General features: G+C 52.6%; 3 protein-coding genes across 3 annotated transcripts; 1 reads left to right on the top strand and 2 right to left on the bottom strand.

Moving 5' to 3' along the window:
• Positions 1 to 3,028: 3,028 nt before the first annotated feature.
• Positions 3,029 to 3,886, bottom strand: J4E83_007210 (uncharacterized protein; the record flags this gene model as incomplete). Its single annotated transcript, XM_049334115.1, has 2 exons — positions 3,029 to 3,262; positions 3,311 to 3,886. 2 exons carry the CDS (start codon positions 3,884 to 3,886, stop codon positions 3,029 to 3,031), a joined length of 810 nt encoding a protein of 269 aa, XP_049186926.1.
• Positions 3,887 to 6,202: 2,316 nt separating this feature from the next.
• On the bottom strand, positions 6,203 to 7,484 carry GB1 (Guanine nucleotide-binding protein subunit beta; the record flags this gene model as incomplete). The annotated part of the gene is made up of 5 exons (XM_049334114.1): positions 6,203 to 6,220; positions 6,270 to 6,389; positions 6,440 to 6,529; positions 6,588 to 7,300; positions 7,370 to 7,484. 5 exons carry the CDS (start codon positions 7,482 to 7,484, stop codon positions 6,203 to 6,205), a joined length of 1,056 nt encoding a protein of 351 aa, XP_049186925.1.
• A 693-nt stretch (positions 7,485 to 8,177) lies between these two features.
• Positions 8,178 to 14,887, top strand: J4E83_007208 (uncharacterized protein; the record flags this gene model as incomplete). The annotated part of the gene is made up of 13 exons (XM_049334113.1): positions 8,178 to 8,255; positions 8,340 to 8,482; positions 8,682 to 8,741; positions 8,793 to 9,399; positions 9,453 to 9,461; positions 10,210 to 10,750; positions 10,808 to 10,996; positions 11,047 to 11,077; positions 11,225 to 11,783; positions 11,834 to 11,890; positions 11,983 to 12,133; positions 13,715 to 14,448; positions 14,504 to 14,887. 13 exons carry the CDS (start codon positions 8,178 to 8,180, stop codon positions 14,885 to 14,887), a joined length of 3,543 nt encoding a protein of 1,180 aa, XP_049186924.1.
• Between the last annotated feature and the right edge of the window lie 928 nt (positions 14,888 to 15,815).

Here is a 15,815-nt window from a genome sequence, read left to right as displayed (position 1 = left end):
TGCCAGGCCACACATGCGAACCAAGCGTGTTAAGTACCGTAGCGCATCTTATACAAGCTTGTAAAGACTGTCATTCTTGCGCTATGCTCCTCAGAGCGTTGGAGTTATTTCCGAACAGGAACATCAGGAGTCAAAGCGATGCGAATGTATACGTGAGCGCTGTTGACGGCGGTGACTGCGTCGCGCTTAAAGTCACTTTGGGCGGCAAGACACCAACGAGAGAAGACGAGCGCAAGTATGGAGCGGCGTTTTGTCTACGAGAATTCACATGTGAGTACGTCTCATTGATTGCCCGAGGAAAGTGCGACTGATCAAGACTAGATTCGGCCTATAGTGACGCCTTCCAACAACACATAACGACGAAGAGGACTCATAAACTAGCTCGAGAGAACTTGCACATTGCTGGAGGCTGGATCAAAGCCTGCCGCTCCGACCATTTGCACTGCCGCAACTTCCAGCGAAACACCGTCAGTCCACACGAGATGCCTACACGCATCCTCGAAGTAAGCGAAGACAAGATCAGACTTCGATGCGACATGACCACCAAACCGTACGAATATCTCGTGCTAAGTCATATGTGGGGACAAAACCACGGTCAGCAACTCCTTCTCAAAGAGGCCAACATTGAAGAGTTCAAAAGAGATATTCCCATACAGAAGCTCGGCACTTCAGCGACGTTTCGCGAAGCCATCAGAGTAACGCGGACACTAGAATACCGCTACATCTGGATTGACAGTCTTTGCATTATCCAGGACTCAAAGAGCGATTGGGAGTATGAAGCAACTAGAATGGCGACTGTATATGGAAACGCAGTATGCAACATCGCGTGTCTCTTCCCACCGAACAACGACCAGCAACCGACTGAGAGAGAAGATCCACGCGTTTGGCATCCGTGTATCCTGCGTCCTGCAACATCTTCGCAGCCGGGTGTATACTTCGAGCATGTGAACAGAGCATGGATACTATCCGACAAGCGCTACGGTCGAGACTGGTTGCTGCAAAACAAATGGCCCTTATTCCAGCGAGCGTGGTAAGAGCCCTCCTACCCCAAATCCTCTTCTCAGACACCTAATTGAACATGCCAGGACATTCCAAGAATACCTCCTCAGTCCGCGCACGCTCCTCCTCGGCCACAAAAACCTCATGTACCAATGCAGTCAATTCTTCTACGACGAGCTCCTCGGGCCCATCGGCTCCAGCCCAAACCCATCCCCCACCACATCTGTCACACCTGAAACCCCGAGTCTAGACACCGACCTCTGCAAATCAAAATACTTCCCTCCCTCTCTCTCCAGCCTATCAAAACTGTGTTCCTCGGACCCCTGCGCACCAGTCCTCCTATCCTTCCTACGCAACTGGCTCTCCCTAATAAACGAATACCGTGCACGTAACCTGAGTTTCGGAAAAGACAGAATCATAGCTATTGCGGGAATCGCGCGAGCATTTGCCCACATGGGCAATCTGACGTATCTGGCTGGGCTATGGAAAGAAAGTTTTCCGGTGACGTTGCTGTGGTATGTAGACAAGAAGCCTTCTGCACTTGCACGAGCGCACAACAACATCGCGCCAGGGCCGCCCTTTGAGTATGTGGTTGAAGTCAAGGAGAGTGTTGTTAAGCCAGATGAAATTCCGACGTGGTCTTTTTTCAGCACGCCTATCTACGCTTTCCACCATTTGGCGCTGCTGTTTGGAGATGATGAGGTGAGCGCGAAGAGAAAGAGTTTGTTGGGTGAGGCGAGGGTGTGTTTTGATAATGTGTTTTGGGCAAGAGTGAGGGCGTCATCGGGTATTCAGGCCCCTAGCGAGGTATACAGCGATTTCGCGGGTCAACGGCTTGACCTCGCTACGAAGATGTTGCCGACAAGCGTTGCGTTGTCGACAGACGTCTTAACGCAGATGCGTCGTATACGGCAAGAAAGCACATGCTCGGCGGATCGAGAGTTCGATTGTAGCCCTATCTTCAGGTATCACCCCGATGACATATTCAAAGGTGACAGCGAACCACCGAAGAATGCTGTCCTTGCTCTGGTTGCGGATGTCCAAATTGTCAGATTAGGTGGTAAGCATATGATTCAGCGATGTCTAATGGGTGTAGTCTTATCCCCAGGAAGAGAAAGAGGTGCCTGGAGACGTTTAGGTGTGTGGAAGCTCCAAGTGCGCATTAGTGGGGTCGAAGTGACAAGTGGGAACATGAAGGTTCTCGCTAGACGATGGCGTGGATATCCTGTGCTTTCGAACAGATGGACGGACGAGGTAGTCAGGCTGGTGTGAAGCTTGCGCAGTGATGAGATTGGTTGAAGGACTGGGGGAGAGATGCGTGACAGAGATGAGGCTGAAGGCGGATGGAGAGCAGGGACGAGTGACAAAACCGAAGAGACCAAGCATGACACCAAGACTGGAAGAAGTAGAGTAGAGAGTACCGCATCCCTCAATGAGGATGCTCAATCAGAATGCATATCAGGGTATTGAAACTACACGGCCATCATGCCGATCCTTCATTCCTCTATAGAAGAATAGACCACACCTTTACCAAAGGGTAAACCAAACAACACAGAACGCCAAACATGCTGAAGCGCTAAAGTAAGCGCGAATGCTAAGCAAAGTCGTGATCAAGTGAGATGTACCGTCTAACCAAAAAGAACAAAGAGAAACGCCGGTAATGCGATGTCGTGAAGCCATGCATTATGCACGATAGATGAGAGGACCAAGGCTCATGTCGTAATGAGATGGTCATGGCGAGTCGGTGAGGCATACCCCATGCTAGGTCGCGCTGAGATGAGGGGGTCTAAGCGGAGGTGTAGTGTGGTGGCGTGAAACCGTAGCGGTCTGGGCGGGGCATAGTCTGCACGGTGGTATGCCGAGGTGAAGCGGAGTAGCGATGAGCATGCCGAAGAGCGGGATGTGTATATCGGTACGTGTGTTGTAAAGATGCTGTAGTAGCAGGAGATATGAGCGCGGTCTCAAAGGATGCGGTTCCTATTGATCGTTGGTCAGTTGATGATCTTATCAAACGATGATAAGATGAGACTCACTTTCTGAAGGCGGTCTCGAGGCTGATGGGGCTGAGCTCCGAGTCGTCTGGCAGCTCCTCGAGGAGCGGTAGCAGGCTTGCGAACTTGTCGCCGCCTTTGTATGCTAGGACAGCGGGGAGGACGACATGGTCGATTTCGGCGTCGTCGCCGTGCATCTTGACGAAGCGGACGGTGTCGTTGCGCTTGGCAACCTCACGCATGCACTCTTCGACATCGAGGTTGATGTTCGACTATATGAGTTAGTTGATGCAGTGTGTTTAAGTTTCATCTCAACATACCTGGGAGTCATAGATGAAGACGACAACGGTAGTACCCGACGCGGTCTTGTCGACAGCATCGAGATACCCCTCACCATCCACCAACGGCATGCTTCCATATATCCTCCGGCTAGGGCTGTTGGTCCTCGACCGTATCCTCTCACCAACATTCTGCAGTTCCTTCAACCTGGCCTCACGCCATTGGCGCATGAAGCCCTCGTCGACCTCGTCATCACTGCTCGATGTCTTCTCGTCGTGATAGGCATTGACGTTGTACTGTGCGGGAGCGGCGTTCTTCTTCCATGTGAATCGGCGTGCTTGCTTCTTGGCCTGCTCAAACGCCTGGGCGTCAGCAATGACACCCTTGGGCCCCGTGTTGGCCTCTGAGCGCAGGTTGGGCATGTAGTAATTCGCCCTCATGTCGGCTGGGATGTCGAGCTCGTCGTCGGTATCGATCTTCTCGAGGTAGTCGTCGGCGGCACCAGGGGATTCCGGGTCGGAGAGGTCGGAGTCGTTGTGTCGGTCTTCGGGGTGGCGGTCTTCGCGGTCCTTGTCTCGGATCAGTTCGTTGAATTCGTCTTGAGCGGCTGTAGTCATGACGGAAGAAAAAGAAGAGCGGGACCCGAATGACGGGCGCCGGACTGATATATGTGTGGAGAAGGGGGACGGTCAGCGTCAGCTGTTTGCAGAGTCCGTGTACAGGTCCCGGTGTCTGGTGACGCGTTGGTCTGTGGTGGGCAGAAGGAAAGGGAGTCGTTGCAAGGTTGGGGTCGGTCGTCTGGGATGGTGCTCCGCTAGATGACAGGCCTTGGCGCGCGTGCTTGCAGGGCTATTTTCGAGTGCGCGCTGGGGTTTCAGCGATGCAATTGGACGCGCACGGGAGAATTCCCTCGAGGATTCCAACGTGCGTACGTGGATAACGTGGTCGAGGCGGTACGGTGTGTAGGGGTGTGCTTGGTAGGTGCTGTTTTAGGGCTGATGCTGACCGGCCGATTTCACGATGCATTAGACGCCCGCACGGGGCCGCATCGCACTCCATTGGCGAAGCGCAAAGGCATGTCGGCCTTATGAAACAGGATGCTCGAGTGCGAAACACGCTCACCCGCCTGTACACCGCCCAATCGAGGACCCGCGGGTGGCGCGCAATGGCTTGGGGCGCCGCGTGAAAGCCTGACGACTGCTGAAACACCATGCCGAACTATCTTGCTACACGCCTCCTCGACACGTCTGTCACAGCATCAACCTGCCCTATCCTCGCTGCTGTTTGGAGGCTACACGTCACAATGACCTTACGCCTCTGCTAACCCTCTCATGCGCTCTGGATGTTTCAATCTCCTCGAGGCACCAACTGTCATGCAGCACCAGAGTTCCATGGCACCGCCGACCAAAAGGGGCCGAGGGATCTCTCTTTCGGTCTTGTTTGATATTCTCGTCCCGGCCACATCCCGGATGCGAGTCCCCCGGTGCACATGCAATGGAATCCTTCTGTGCTCGCTTCTAGAAGCATTAATGCCATCCATCGCGTTCCTATTCTCCGATCGACTCCTGCATCGGCTGAGGCGCTTCCTTTTGTCGATTCCAGGGTCCAGTTGCCATGCAGCCTAAGATTGCGGGCATTAGCTGAGGCACGTTAATGCCAAAGACGATGGTTCGATACATTGATTTCTCTTCGAAAACAGAAAAGACGTTGCATAACCGCCCGGGTGAAAGTAAAATACGACGTGGCTCCTGCGTCTTCTGCTCGGTCGCTCTGCTGTCATCCATGAAGATCACAACCATAATCTATCAGCCCTGCCCGACGAACGCCTAAAGTACGGTCACGCTACCATCACCGCAATAAGCTCTGATCGCTGATACTCCGGCTTGTCACTGCTTGTCCCGGAGTGACGTCCGGATGGGCAATTGGGGTCCCCTGGGCAACCTAGTCATATGCATAACGGTGTGCGCGCCACTAGATTCGCGAGCGGGTATCATCCCAGGTGGTGCAATCACCTTGGAGCTGTTAATGCCTCGCACAACGGCCTAGGCCAGACGGGCAAAAGTAACTTCTACTGCTGAGGCTACAGTAACCGCTGAGAGCGCCGAACAACAGCTGCGACAAGGTCTAGAAGGCACGTTGATGTTGATTACTTCTTTCACGAGCTGACCTGGACTGAGCGCGCTCAAACCTTGGAATGCTCGAGACGTTCCAAAGTTCATGGAAAAGGCAATATCAGTCATCTTATCACCATGCAAAAGCGTTCGATAAACTTAAAAGAGGTATATAGAAACTCGCTGACTACCGACTCATCCTTCACAACCCAATCAAATCGTACACATTGAAAGCCCATGCGCCAGAAAGCCATGATCCGTCCATTCAGTCCCCCTCATCCATGGATTCTCCAAAACCATTTGCACGTAGTAGAATCCGAAACATACAGTAATGAAGCTCCCCGTCTTGCACAGCCCCATCTCTTCCCACGCAAGTGCAAGTACAATCGGTCGCTTTTAATGATCAGGCAGAACGCAAGGAGAAGACTATGTCGAAGGTTGATGTAGATAGGTGCTACTCATGTACGTAGAACAGCCGGCCCGGACATGAAGACGAGTGTGAGTAGTATGCTCGCACCGTCGAGAAAGGAATAGAACAGTGGTATGAAAAGAAAAAGTAGTTTGAGCACAAAAAGATTCCGGGCGCCGGGACATCAGTTGGCACCGTAGCCACATCGACGATTCCAACAGGTGCGAGTATTATATTCTTAGAGTATGGCAGCGCTCAGTCTCCTGGTTGATAAGATGCAGCAGGGGTATGGTATGCCAGGAGTTGCCGAGATCGCTGTCGTAGGTTGTAGTTTGCCAATATTACGGTAAGGCGCACACGTTCGGATTGGCGTCGTTACATGGCGTCGTGGAAGTTGGGGAGGCTGACGGCACTTATGCCCAAATGCGCAGCTATGCCAAGTCAGTTGTGTGATGCAAACGGGAGCACGAGAGAACCTACCATTGAGTCCCATGAACCAGTGCATAGACTGAGCGCGTCGTTGCTAACGCCGAGACAGCTGACGCGGTTGTCGTGTCCTTGCAATGTGCCTACGCGTTCACCGCGGAGTACGTCCCAAACCTGGATATTATTAGACGGTGAAACCTGTGGGGGCTGCGCTGACTGCTTACCTTGCACTCAAAGTCGTCGTAACCAGCAAATAGCAGTCTTCCGGAGACGGAGAAGGCTACGGATGTGATACCGCAGACGGGCTCAGGAATCTATGGCAGACATTAGTAATCCAAATGCCAAGAGTGCCAGATATGTCAGCGGGCATACCTGGTATGATGCCAGCTCGCGGTCGGCGCGGATGTCGAACAGACGGCAGGAGGCATCGTCGGAACCGGTACCGAAGGCGTTTCCGTTGGGGAAGAATTGAATGGCGTTGATGTCAGAGTCGTGCGCGGCAAAGGTCTGTACGCACTTCTGCTGTCTGATGTCCCAGAGCTTCGCGAAGGCGTCGCAAGCACCGGAGACGAATTGGTTGTGGTCGAGCGGGTTAATGCTCAAGCTCATTACGTCGCCGAGATGGTCGGCAAACTCATGCACCTTCGAGCCAGTCTCCAGATCCCACAACACACAGGTCATGTCACCGGATGACGTAAGGATGCGCTTGTCGGAGATAAATCTGCAGCAACTGAGGTAGCCCGAGTGGCCAGACAGCTCGCGTGCCACGCGTGTTGGGCCTTCCCGCGCCGACAGGTTGTAAATGGAGCAGATGTTATCGAGACCACCACAGGCGACGTAGTTGCCGGACGGCGAGTAGGCGCACGTCATGACCCAAGACGATCGCAGAGGGATGGCGTGGACCTTGTTGGTCGTGTAGGCGTCCCAGATGATGAGCTTTCCGTCCTGCGAGGCGGAGACGAGATGTCTGCGGTCGGTAGACCAGTGCATGGCGTAGATTTTAGCCAGATGGCCCTTGAGGGTGCGCTTCGTCTTCATGGTGAGGCGCGGCAGAGCCTCGACACGGTCTCTGGCGACATCGCGAACTGCGCTCTTGTGTTAGCCGTCTACGAGGTTCCGATGCGGTGAGCACGCCGGCTGGAAAAAGAACATACGGGTCGTGTCAGCGAGCTCATCCTTCTTGCGCTTTATCCTGTCCTTGAGCGCCTCAGCGTCGCGGCGGGCGAGCTGGATCTTCTGCTGGATCGTTTCTTGGTTCATATCGGCCATATATTAGTGGTGTGCTGGTGGTGAGGGTGCTGTCGCGAGCGGCGCGAAACGGCGAGGCAGGCGAATCCAGGGGCCTCCTAGGGAGCGCGGCAGCCGGAAGCAAGAGAGAGCGGCGGCAGGAGCGATGGACAGGCGGCAGCAATGGCTAGACGCGCGCAGAGCAGAATCAATTGCTTGCGCAGAGGGAGCGGCGGCTGGCAAACGGTCGTGGGGGCGTGAGGATGGAAGGGTGAGTGCTTGGAGATGAGTGAGGTACAGGAGCGGCCCGGGGTGAGCTTAGCTTGGCCTAGCCGAGCAACGAGCGCTGGAGATCAAAGGGCGGTGCTCCGCCAGTCTGTCGCGAAGATGCCCACTGCAAACACCTGCCGTGACACGTGAGCGATGTGAAGGGGCGGTAACGTGAAGGAGCCCTGCGTGCTGTCGGGTCGGGTGTTTGCACAGCTGGAGGCGCGAACGTGGTGTTGCTATGCTCTGCTCCTGTCTGGACCTGACGAAGAAGGCGCGCGCTGCAATCTCCTGCAGCGCACCTCCTCCTTTAGGCGACGGACGAATGAGCAGCGAGCAGCCTCGGCTGGCACTATGACCCGCGTCCGCCGCTATACCCCCCAGGCCTCCTGTCCTGAAGTCTATTCACCTTTCCATTATCGCTTCGAGAACCATCCCCACGCCACCAATACCGCCGTGTTCCCCAGTATGGCTGCACTCCCCATTGCGACTGCACACGACCTGCCCGTCGACGCTGCCTTCACCAAGGGCCTGCCCAAGATTGAGGTACTGCTCCAGCCTCCTCGGTCCCTAGTCATCGCGCCAAGGACGCTCAGACTTCCGTTCGCTGATGCTAATGACGCGATTCAGCTTCATGCCCACTTAACCGGCAGCATCAGTCGCGACTGCCTGCACGCCATCTGGGAGACAAAGAAAGCACGGCATCCTGACTTCGACCTCGAGGATCCCTGGCTTGCTATACCCGCGGGCAAGCTCGACTACGATATCAAAACGTAGGCCTAGCTCGATTTGCTCGTCGTTCGGAATTCTCGCTGTAACACCGGCGTGCCGTTGGGAATACATTGGCCAAGACGATCGCGCAAGCGATTTCGCGGCCAATATTCCCCTGACAAATGATCGCTACCCGCTTGGTCGTCCCAAACAACTGGCTCACCACGCGAAATACTAGCAGACGTCTGACAGCTAGATTAGGTTCTTCCCGCTGTTTTCGTCATACATCTATCGCCTTTGCAGTGATTTGCCGAGCATCCAGTATGTCTGTCGATATGGACGTGTATGGTGAGCTGCGGTTGATCAATCTAGGTACTCCACCAGGGCTGTGTTGCAAGACTTCCAGGATGATGGGGTAGTATACGTTGAGCTTCGAACGACCCCAAGAGCGATCCTCGGAGAAGGCGTTACCAAAGACGACTACGTGAAGACCGTTTTGGACATACTCAATGCCCATAATGACGATGCTAACAACACCATGCGAGCTTTCCTCATACTATCAATCGACCGTCGCAATAACGTCGCAGATGCGGAAGAAGTCGTCGATCTCGCCATCAAGTATCAGTCCGCCGGCGTTGTTGGTGTCGACCTATGCGGCGACCCAGCGAAAGGTGACATTCGCATATTCGGCGACAGCTTCGCTCGGGCAAAGGCTGCCGGACTGAAGATCACGCTGCACTTTGCCGAGAGCGAAAATTCTTCCTCGGATTTGGAGTTGCAAACACTCTTGTCATGGCAACCTGACAGACTGGGCCACGTCATACATGTCAAAGATGAGTTTAAGAAGACCATCGAGCAGCACGGAATCGGCGTTGAGCTGTGCCTCAGCTGTAACGTCCATGCTAAGATGATCACGGGCACTTACTCGGACCACCACTTTGGAGTGTGGCGACATAGCAGTGTTCCCGTCGCTCTGAGCGTACGTTCAGCTCTGGAAACTGTGTGTTCCTCGTGATGACTAACACCCGGCAGACGGATGATGTAGGTGTCTTTTGCAGTCCGCTCTCGCAAGAGTACTACCTCGCGGCGCAGCATTTCCATTTGGACCGAAAAGATATAAGAGCGCTTTGCGAACGAGCGATAGAGTCAATCTTCATGGGCCGCGATGAACATGCCCGTCTTCGGAACATATACGCATCTTGGAACGGATGGGATATATAAATCACGGCCGAAGCAACAAACAGTCATTCGGCTGATAAACTCTAGTCATAATGGCTCTGGTATATGACCAACATTATTCTACCACGTCTTTCGCAATAGTCATCGCTGAGCACAGGATCTTGCAATGCATTCTCCTTCTTTTCTTCCTACAATCCCTCTCCCATAAACACTACTACACGACGATTAACTACTTAACAACGCGCGATACACGTTCGCACATCCACACGACCTATCGCACACTACCGAGCTACGGTCACTATTGCCGGCCACTCAGACTTCGATCTTTCACGCTGGCAAGGACGTTCGCAGCTCCAGCATGGCTATCATCCCACTGAACAGCGTAGTCTTCACGCTCTTCTTGATCCTTTCTCTAATCGCCGGGACTGCTGCTCAAAGCTCGGCTCAGGCTGGTACCGACACCTCACCAAGCGCATCACGGGCTTCTGTGCAGGCCTCCTCTCAGGCTTCGCAGGCTGCCTCTCAGACCTCACTAGTTACATCTCAGACCTCTCAGGCTACTTCCCAGCCTTCTCAGGTCGCCTCTCAGACTACTCAAGCTATCTCTCAGGCCGCGTCGCCAAGCACTACTCCGACAAATTCACAAGCTGCCTCCGCGGCGCCCATTGTAGTCCCCAACGTCGACGCGGACAAGAATTTCGTGATCGGCAATACTTGTGACCCCGATCAAAAGAACATCATCAAAACCGCCTTTGTCGGGACTGGCACGTTGGCCTTTTATGGAAAGCTAGATTGGTCAAATGCCAATCTTGAACAAGACCCACCCTTCGTCGAGTATCTTGGTACTAGCGCTATTCCAAATGCTAGCACAGTCGAGAGCGTGTTTAAGGACTATTCAAGCGCGACCGTGAGTGCTGCTTGGAAGATCAATGCGGTTTGCGACATCAAGAACGAGACAGCGGCATGTCAAAGTAAACACGTGTATGGCGGCATAGGCAGCGAAGGCCCCCGGGTGGATCTCAAACCTAATCTCTACTTTTGTTGGGAGTACTTCCGATTCCCTCCTCTGAATGAGGCAGTACAGATGGGTCTGAGCGATTCAGTCGACTGGACGCGCCGGCTCAATATGGGCTCTTATCATGAGAACCAAGGTATGGGAATGCCATCTCGAGCATATCCACATTCACCTTATACTAATCTACTAATAGCTTCCGCACTCTTGCGAGCTTTGCTCTACTATCTCCCACAACGAGAGGGCTGGAACCGGCATATCTCCAACCTGTGGGTGTACATGCGATATGCGGGTGGGGCGAGCAAATGGACAGCTTGCTATGGTGTATACTGCACTAAGCTCCTAGCTCAGTTGGCCGACAGTGAAACATGGAGCATTCTTAATGGTATGCATTTGACAACAAGAAGAACTCTTACCCGATGCTGACGGGTATAGCCGATAACTATGCTCTTTTTGCGTTGCAGAAGTACGTTTCTCATCAACTTGGGGAATCTAACAGTCTTGGAGCATCCAACTTCCCATGGCTTCCTCGTCTCGAAGATGGTCCAAATCCCATCATTCGGCTTCTTCTTTTGGGAGATATCCAGACCTTCCAGGCGACTCCGGAATTTAGCGCAGAGAGTGATTCCCAGTGGTATTACGACGTCGAGCGATACCAGAAGACAGACATTTTGGACTTCAAGGATCAACTTCCAAAAGAATCTCAGGCTGATCTAGAGAATGCGCCCTGGTCTTTTGGCGCCACCACATCCGATTTCAAAGCACTTCGTGACAAGTTCCTGAAGGTGTTCAACGAAGCAAAACAGAACGGCATGTCCAACCTGGGTGCATCAAAAGAATACACATGTTTTCGCGAAGATAAAGCCGCGTTCCCGGACGCCATAGCCTTTACATTTGACGAAGTGCAGAGTGAATTGGACAACTTTTGTAAGAACAAAGTCAACGACTACATGCTCGCTGGCAAGCCTCTACATCCGCGCATCTTCCAAATCGATAAGGAAGTCGAGTTGTATACACAAGTCCCGGATGGTACAAAGGATCTGGTCTACTATGTCTCCCCAGGCCCTGATAGCTTCATGACAGGGAAGAACTTATCTGTATATTTCGAAGGAATACAATCTGACGAGAAAGCTTCGCATTGCATAGCAACATACAACGACCTCATTACACATGTGGGCTGCCAATCTCCACCAATGCTTACGTCCAATACTAACAAACCTAGTGCGATGGAGGAGACAGTGACGACAAATATGGTGGCTATCTCAAAATCAACGACATGGTGCGTTCTTTCCCTTTGGATTTGACCGAACGATAATGCTATGATGAATCCTTGAGAGTCGCACTTAAAAACCATTATTGACGCACTTGCAGATCTTCGCCGTAGGCGCTATGACGCCTCCATCAGCCCACTGGGACATACCACGGACCTTAGAATCCAAATGCACGGATTACAATGCCACGAGCGCATGGCGGGTCGCACCCTTTATCGATATCAATGATAGCGAACGTACGGAGCGGCTCTGTACGTGTTGGCTTGGTAGCAACCCCATGGGTGCGGCTATGGTCTGTACAACCGGGGAAGACTTGCGCGGATGTTTTCACGCAGCAAGGCGCTACCATGGGTGTCTGTGGCGAACATGCGGTGCATTAGTGGGTAGGCTAGGCGGCGGGATGAGATGCTGGAAATGCACATGTATGGAATACAAGAGACGATATTTACACGAAGCTGGAGTACATTCCATCGTATGCGGTCCGAAAAATCACACGAACCGCGAAACATCCCAAATCTCACTAAACCAGAGCTTGAACCACCTGCCAGTCACTCAATCCCAACGTCTAGTCATAACGACTCTGCTATGACAGAAAGCATGCTTCCACGTCTTACGCAACAGTCATCGGTGAGTATAAGATTCCGTGTCGCGGTTCTCTGTCTCCTTCCTACAATATCTTTGCGATAACCACCATCACGCGAATACAAAACAGCCAACATTACCTCACATCTTTGCTATACCTGCATAGTATATCTATTGCCCTGCCATCTTACGGCTATTCCTCTCCTACCGCTCGTCCTACAATATGTCTAACGCCATCAAGAAAGTCCGCTCGTTAGCCACGTCAGTGTTTAGACCGAATGGTCTAACACTTACGACCTTCTTGATCCTCTCTCTCATAGCGGATGGCGCCGCGCAAAGTTCTTCGCAGGTAGCCTCTGCAGTTTCCCAGACTGCCTCGGTGGCTTCTCAGGTAGTCTCCGCTGCTTCTCAGGCTAGCCAACAAGCGTCCTCTCAAGCAGATTCACAATCGCCTTCCCAGACTCTCGCACAAACAGGCCCTCAGCCCTCGGTATCAGCGCTGCCATCAACTTCCGGATCCATAATCTCCTTTGATGATTCATGCAAGGCTGAGCATCGAGACATGCTTGACAATGATTTGAAAGATGTTATGGATCTGGCCAACGTCACAGCCAAAAGCCAAATAGCCTACGCGGATAACCCAAACTTTTGGCTGTATTTTGGCAAAAGTTCAGTCGAACACATCCCGGTCATCAAGAGTGTTTTTCCAGGCGTACTGCAACTTTCAGAGCCAATTTCGGTGGGGTGCAACTTCGACGGCTCAGCTCCGTGTAACGAGCGTACCAAATTTCCGGGCATTGCCAAGACGCAAGGTCAACAACCGGGGCTTGTAATTTGTCGCGAATACTTCGGACTCCCTCCACTGAACCATAGGGTTCAGATGGGTATCAATTCCCCCACCAATCTTACGGCTCGATACAACGCAGGGTATTATCACGACAATCGAGGCGAGTAATTCAACAATTGTACATTTGCCGCTAGATCACTGACATCGATCAGCTACTACCTTGCTGCGCATGCTGGTCCAGTTTCTTCCTACATCGAAAGAACTAAAACGACCCATCTCAGATCTTTGGGTTAATGTATGGCAAGATTCCCCTGGCGGAGTCAAGGAGTCGTGGTCAGCTTGCTACGGGGTACTTTGCGCCAAGGTTTTGGCTCGGGTTCACGACAGCTCTAACGACTGGGGAGCATTAAACGGCATGTTCATCATATCCTGCACAAATGCTTGTCAAGCTGATCATTTCTAGCGGACAACTATGCTCTTTTTGCCCTATCCAACTATGTATCGCAGGCTATCGGCGGCACAGTTCCTTACTTCCCTAGAATTGATGATGATCCATCTTACGGTAAAATGGTCGTTCCTTTCAATGACGAAGAATCTGCCCAAATCCAAGTAAAAGGCTGGTTCCACTGGCGCGGACTTTCCCAGCCGAACTACGACCCTTCTCTACTACAACCCGATAAAGCTGAATTCGATATTGGGACTGAGCTTGACGAAGAACGGAAGGCCGATATACTAAGCGCCCCGTATTACAGAGATCTCCCAGACGAGTCCGTAAGGGGCAAGGAGGACTCATGGATCGGTACCTTTGTAGACGCCCACAAAGACCAACTCCTCAATACGGATGCAACGTCCGACCGTACCTGCTTCGGTGAAGGCCATGCCCAGTACCCAAATGCTAAAGAATTCGACGGAGAGGAGGCAGTTGGCTTTGCCCAACAGTTTTGTGAAGACATCATCCATACTTGGGACCCATCAACCCCAATTCCACCATCTGTGCGCGATACCGCGGATTTCCGTAACGCAAGTAGGGCGTACAAACTTACAAAAACAAACGCCGACTCGCATGTTGGATTCTTTGCGGTCGCTGATCCTGCGTTGTTCATACAAGCTCGAACCACTTGGCACTTTTTTGAAGGAGCTACGGACGACGACAAAGTCGACCACTGTCGCTTGACTTACAAGGATGTCATACGCAATGTAAGACATCAATGCATTCCCATGGCAGCATCAGTCCAGCTACTAATCAACTCAGTGCGATGCGGATCCCACCAAAAGACGTGGTGGCGTGCTCAAGCTCAACGACCGCCTCTACGGCGTCTATGTCACACCGGACGAGCGAGAGGATAAACTTCCCTGGCTCACAGATTACACTGCTCTCGGTGATCTCAAGTGTGCGAATTACAATGACACAAGCAACTGGCATATACAAACATCCATCGAAGGTACATCAAAGACAAAGTTGCCTGTTCAAATAACCGAGCGGGAAAAATTGAGTAACATCTGCTCATGCTGGTACTCTGCTTTTCCGTTCACCTTCGATCTGTTTTGTAAAGGTTCCGCATCAAAGTGTGAGGATTTGGCGAAGGACGACAAGAGGAAAGCGGCGCTTTGGGATGATTTTGCGTGTGCATTGTAGGGACTTGCGATGTCTTCAGGGTGGCGTTGCGAGCCTGAGTTGTATCTTATAGAGTGGCCGGATGCAATGTAGCTATGCGACATCACTCAGAACCCGACCACGTTAAACCAGGAAAACCGAACACCCTGAAGCATACATCGACGTCAGCTTACCTACCTTGCATGCTTTTATCGTGATGTAGTCTACACTCCTGGTATATGCTTTTTCTTGAACGAAGTACGTCTGTCTCATGTCCGCATGACATCAACGTAGAGCTCCTTCCTGTCTGGAACGTCGTGCGTTTTAGCGTTGCGCTAGTGGAAATGATGTTCGCCGGCGTCGGCCACGTCTGCCCCTCGGTCCATCACCTCTGCACCCACAGGTACTCACACATCACGTCTCATCAGCCACTTCACAAATGCGGATAAAACAGCATAACATCTTGCCACTCGACTCAACTTCGAACACGGTGCAGGCGCCGTTGACTTCATCGCACCCGCGTGCGCAGCGATTTCACCTCGGCTTGTAGAACGATGGCGCAATACGGGGTCACGCTCGCAGCCACCACGCTTGCAGCCAGGTACCAGCCGCCCTTGGTTCAGGCACGGCAAACGGCTGGGCATGAGGACGCTACGAGCGGTTGTGGCAATGTGTATGCTATCCCTCATGCATCTAGTTTTCCGAGGTCGCATTGACGGATTCTTGCCAACGCCTCACCATGATTGGAAGCTTGTATTCTAATACGAGTACCGGCAGGAGGAGGGTGTAGGACCCGCTCGGAGCGACCCTCCCTTGTGATCCTTCACTACTGCAGCGGATACTAGTAACGCGGAAAAACAACGTCCATACAGTAGACCGAACAGCGCCAGCACATGTGTGCAGGAAGCTGTGGTCCTCCTGCAGCAGGATTCTAGGTTGATTAGTATTCGACGGGCGGCGCTGGAGCTAA

This window comes from Alternaria metachromatica, assembly GCF_023757995.1.
Source record: "Alternaria metachromatica strain BMP 0045 chromosome Unknown scaffold_17, whole genome shotgun sequence".
Classification (NCBI taxonomy): Eukaryota; Fungi; Ascomycota; class Dothideomycetes; order Pleosporales; family Pleosporaceae; genus Alternaria; species Alternaria metachromatica.
This window is presented reverse-complemented; position numbering and strand designations above follow the sequence as displayed.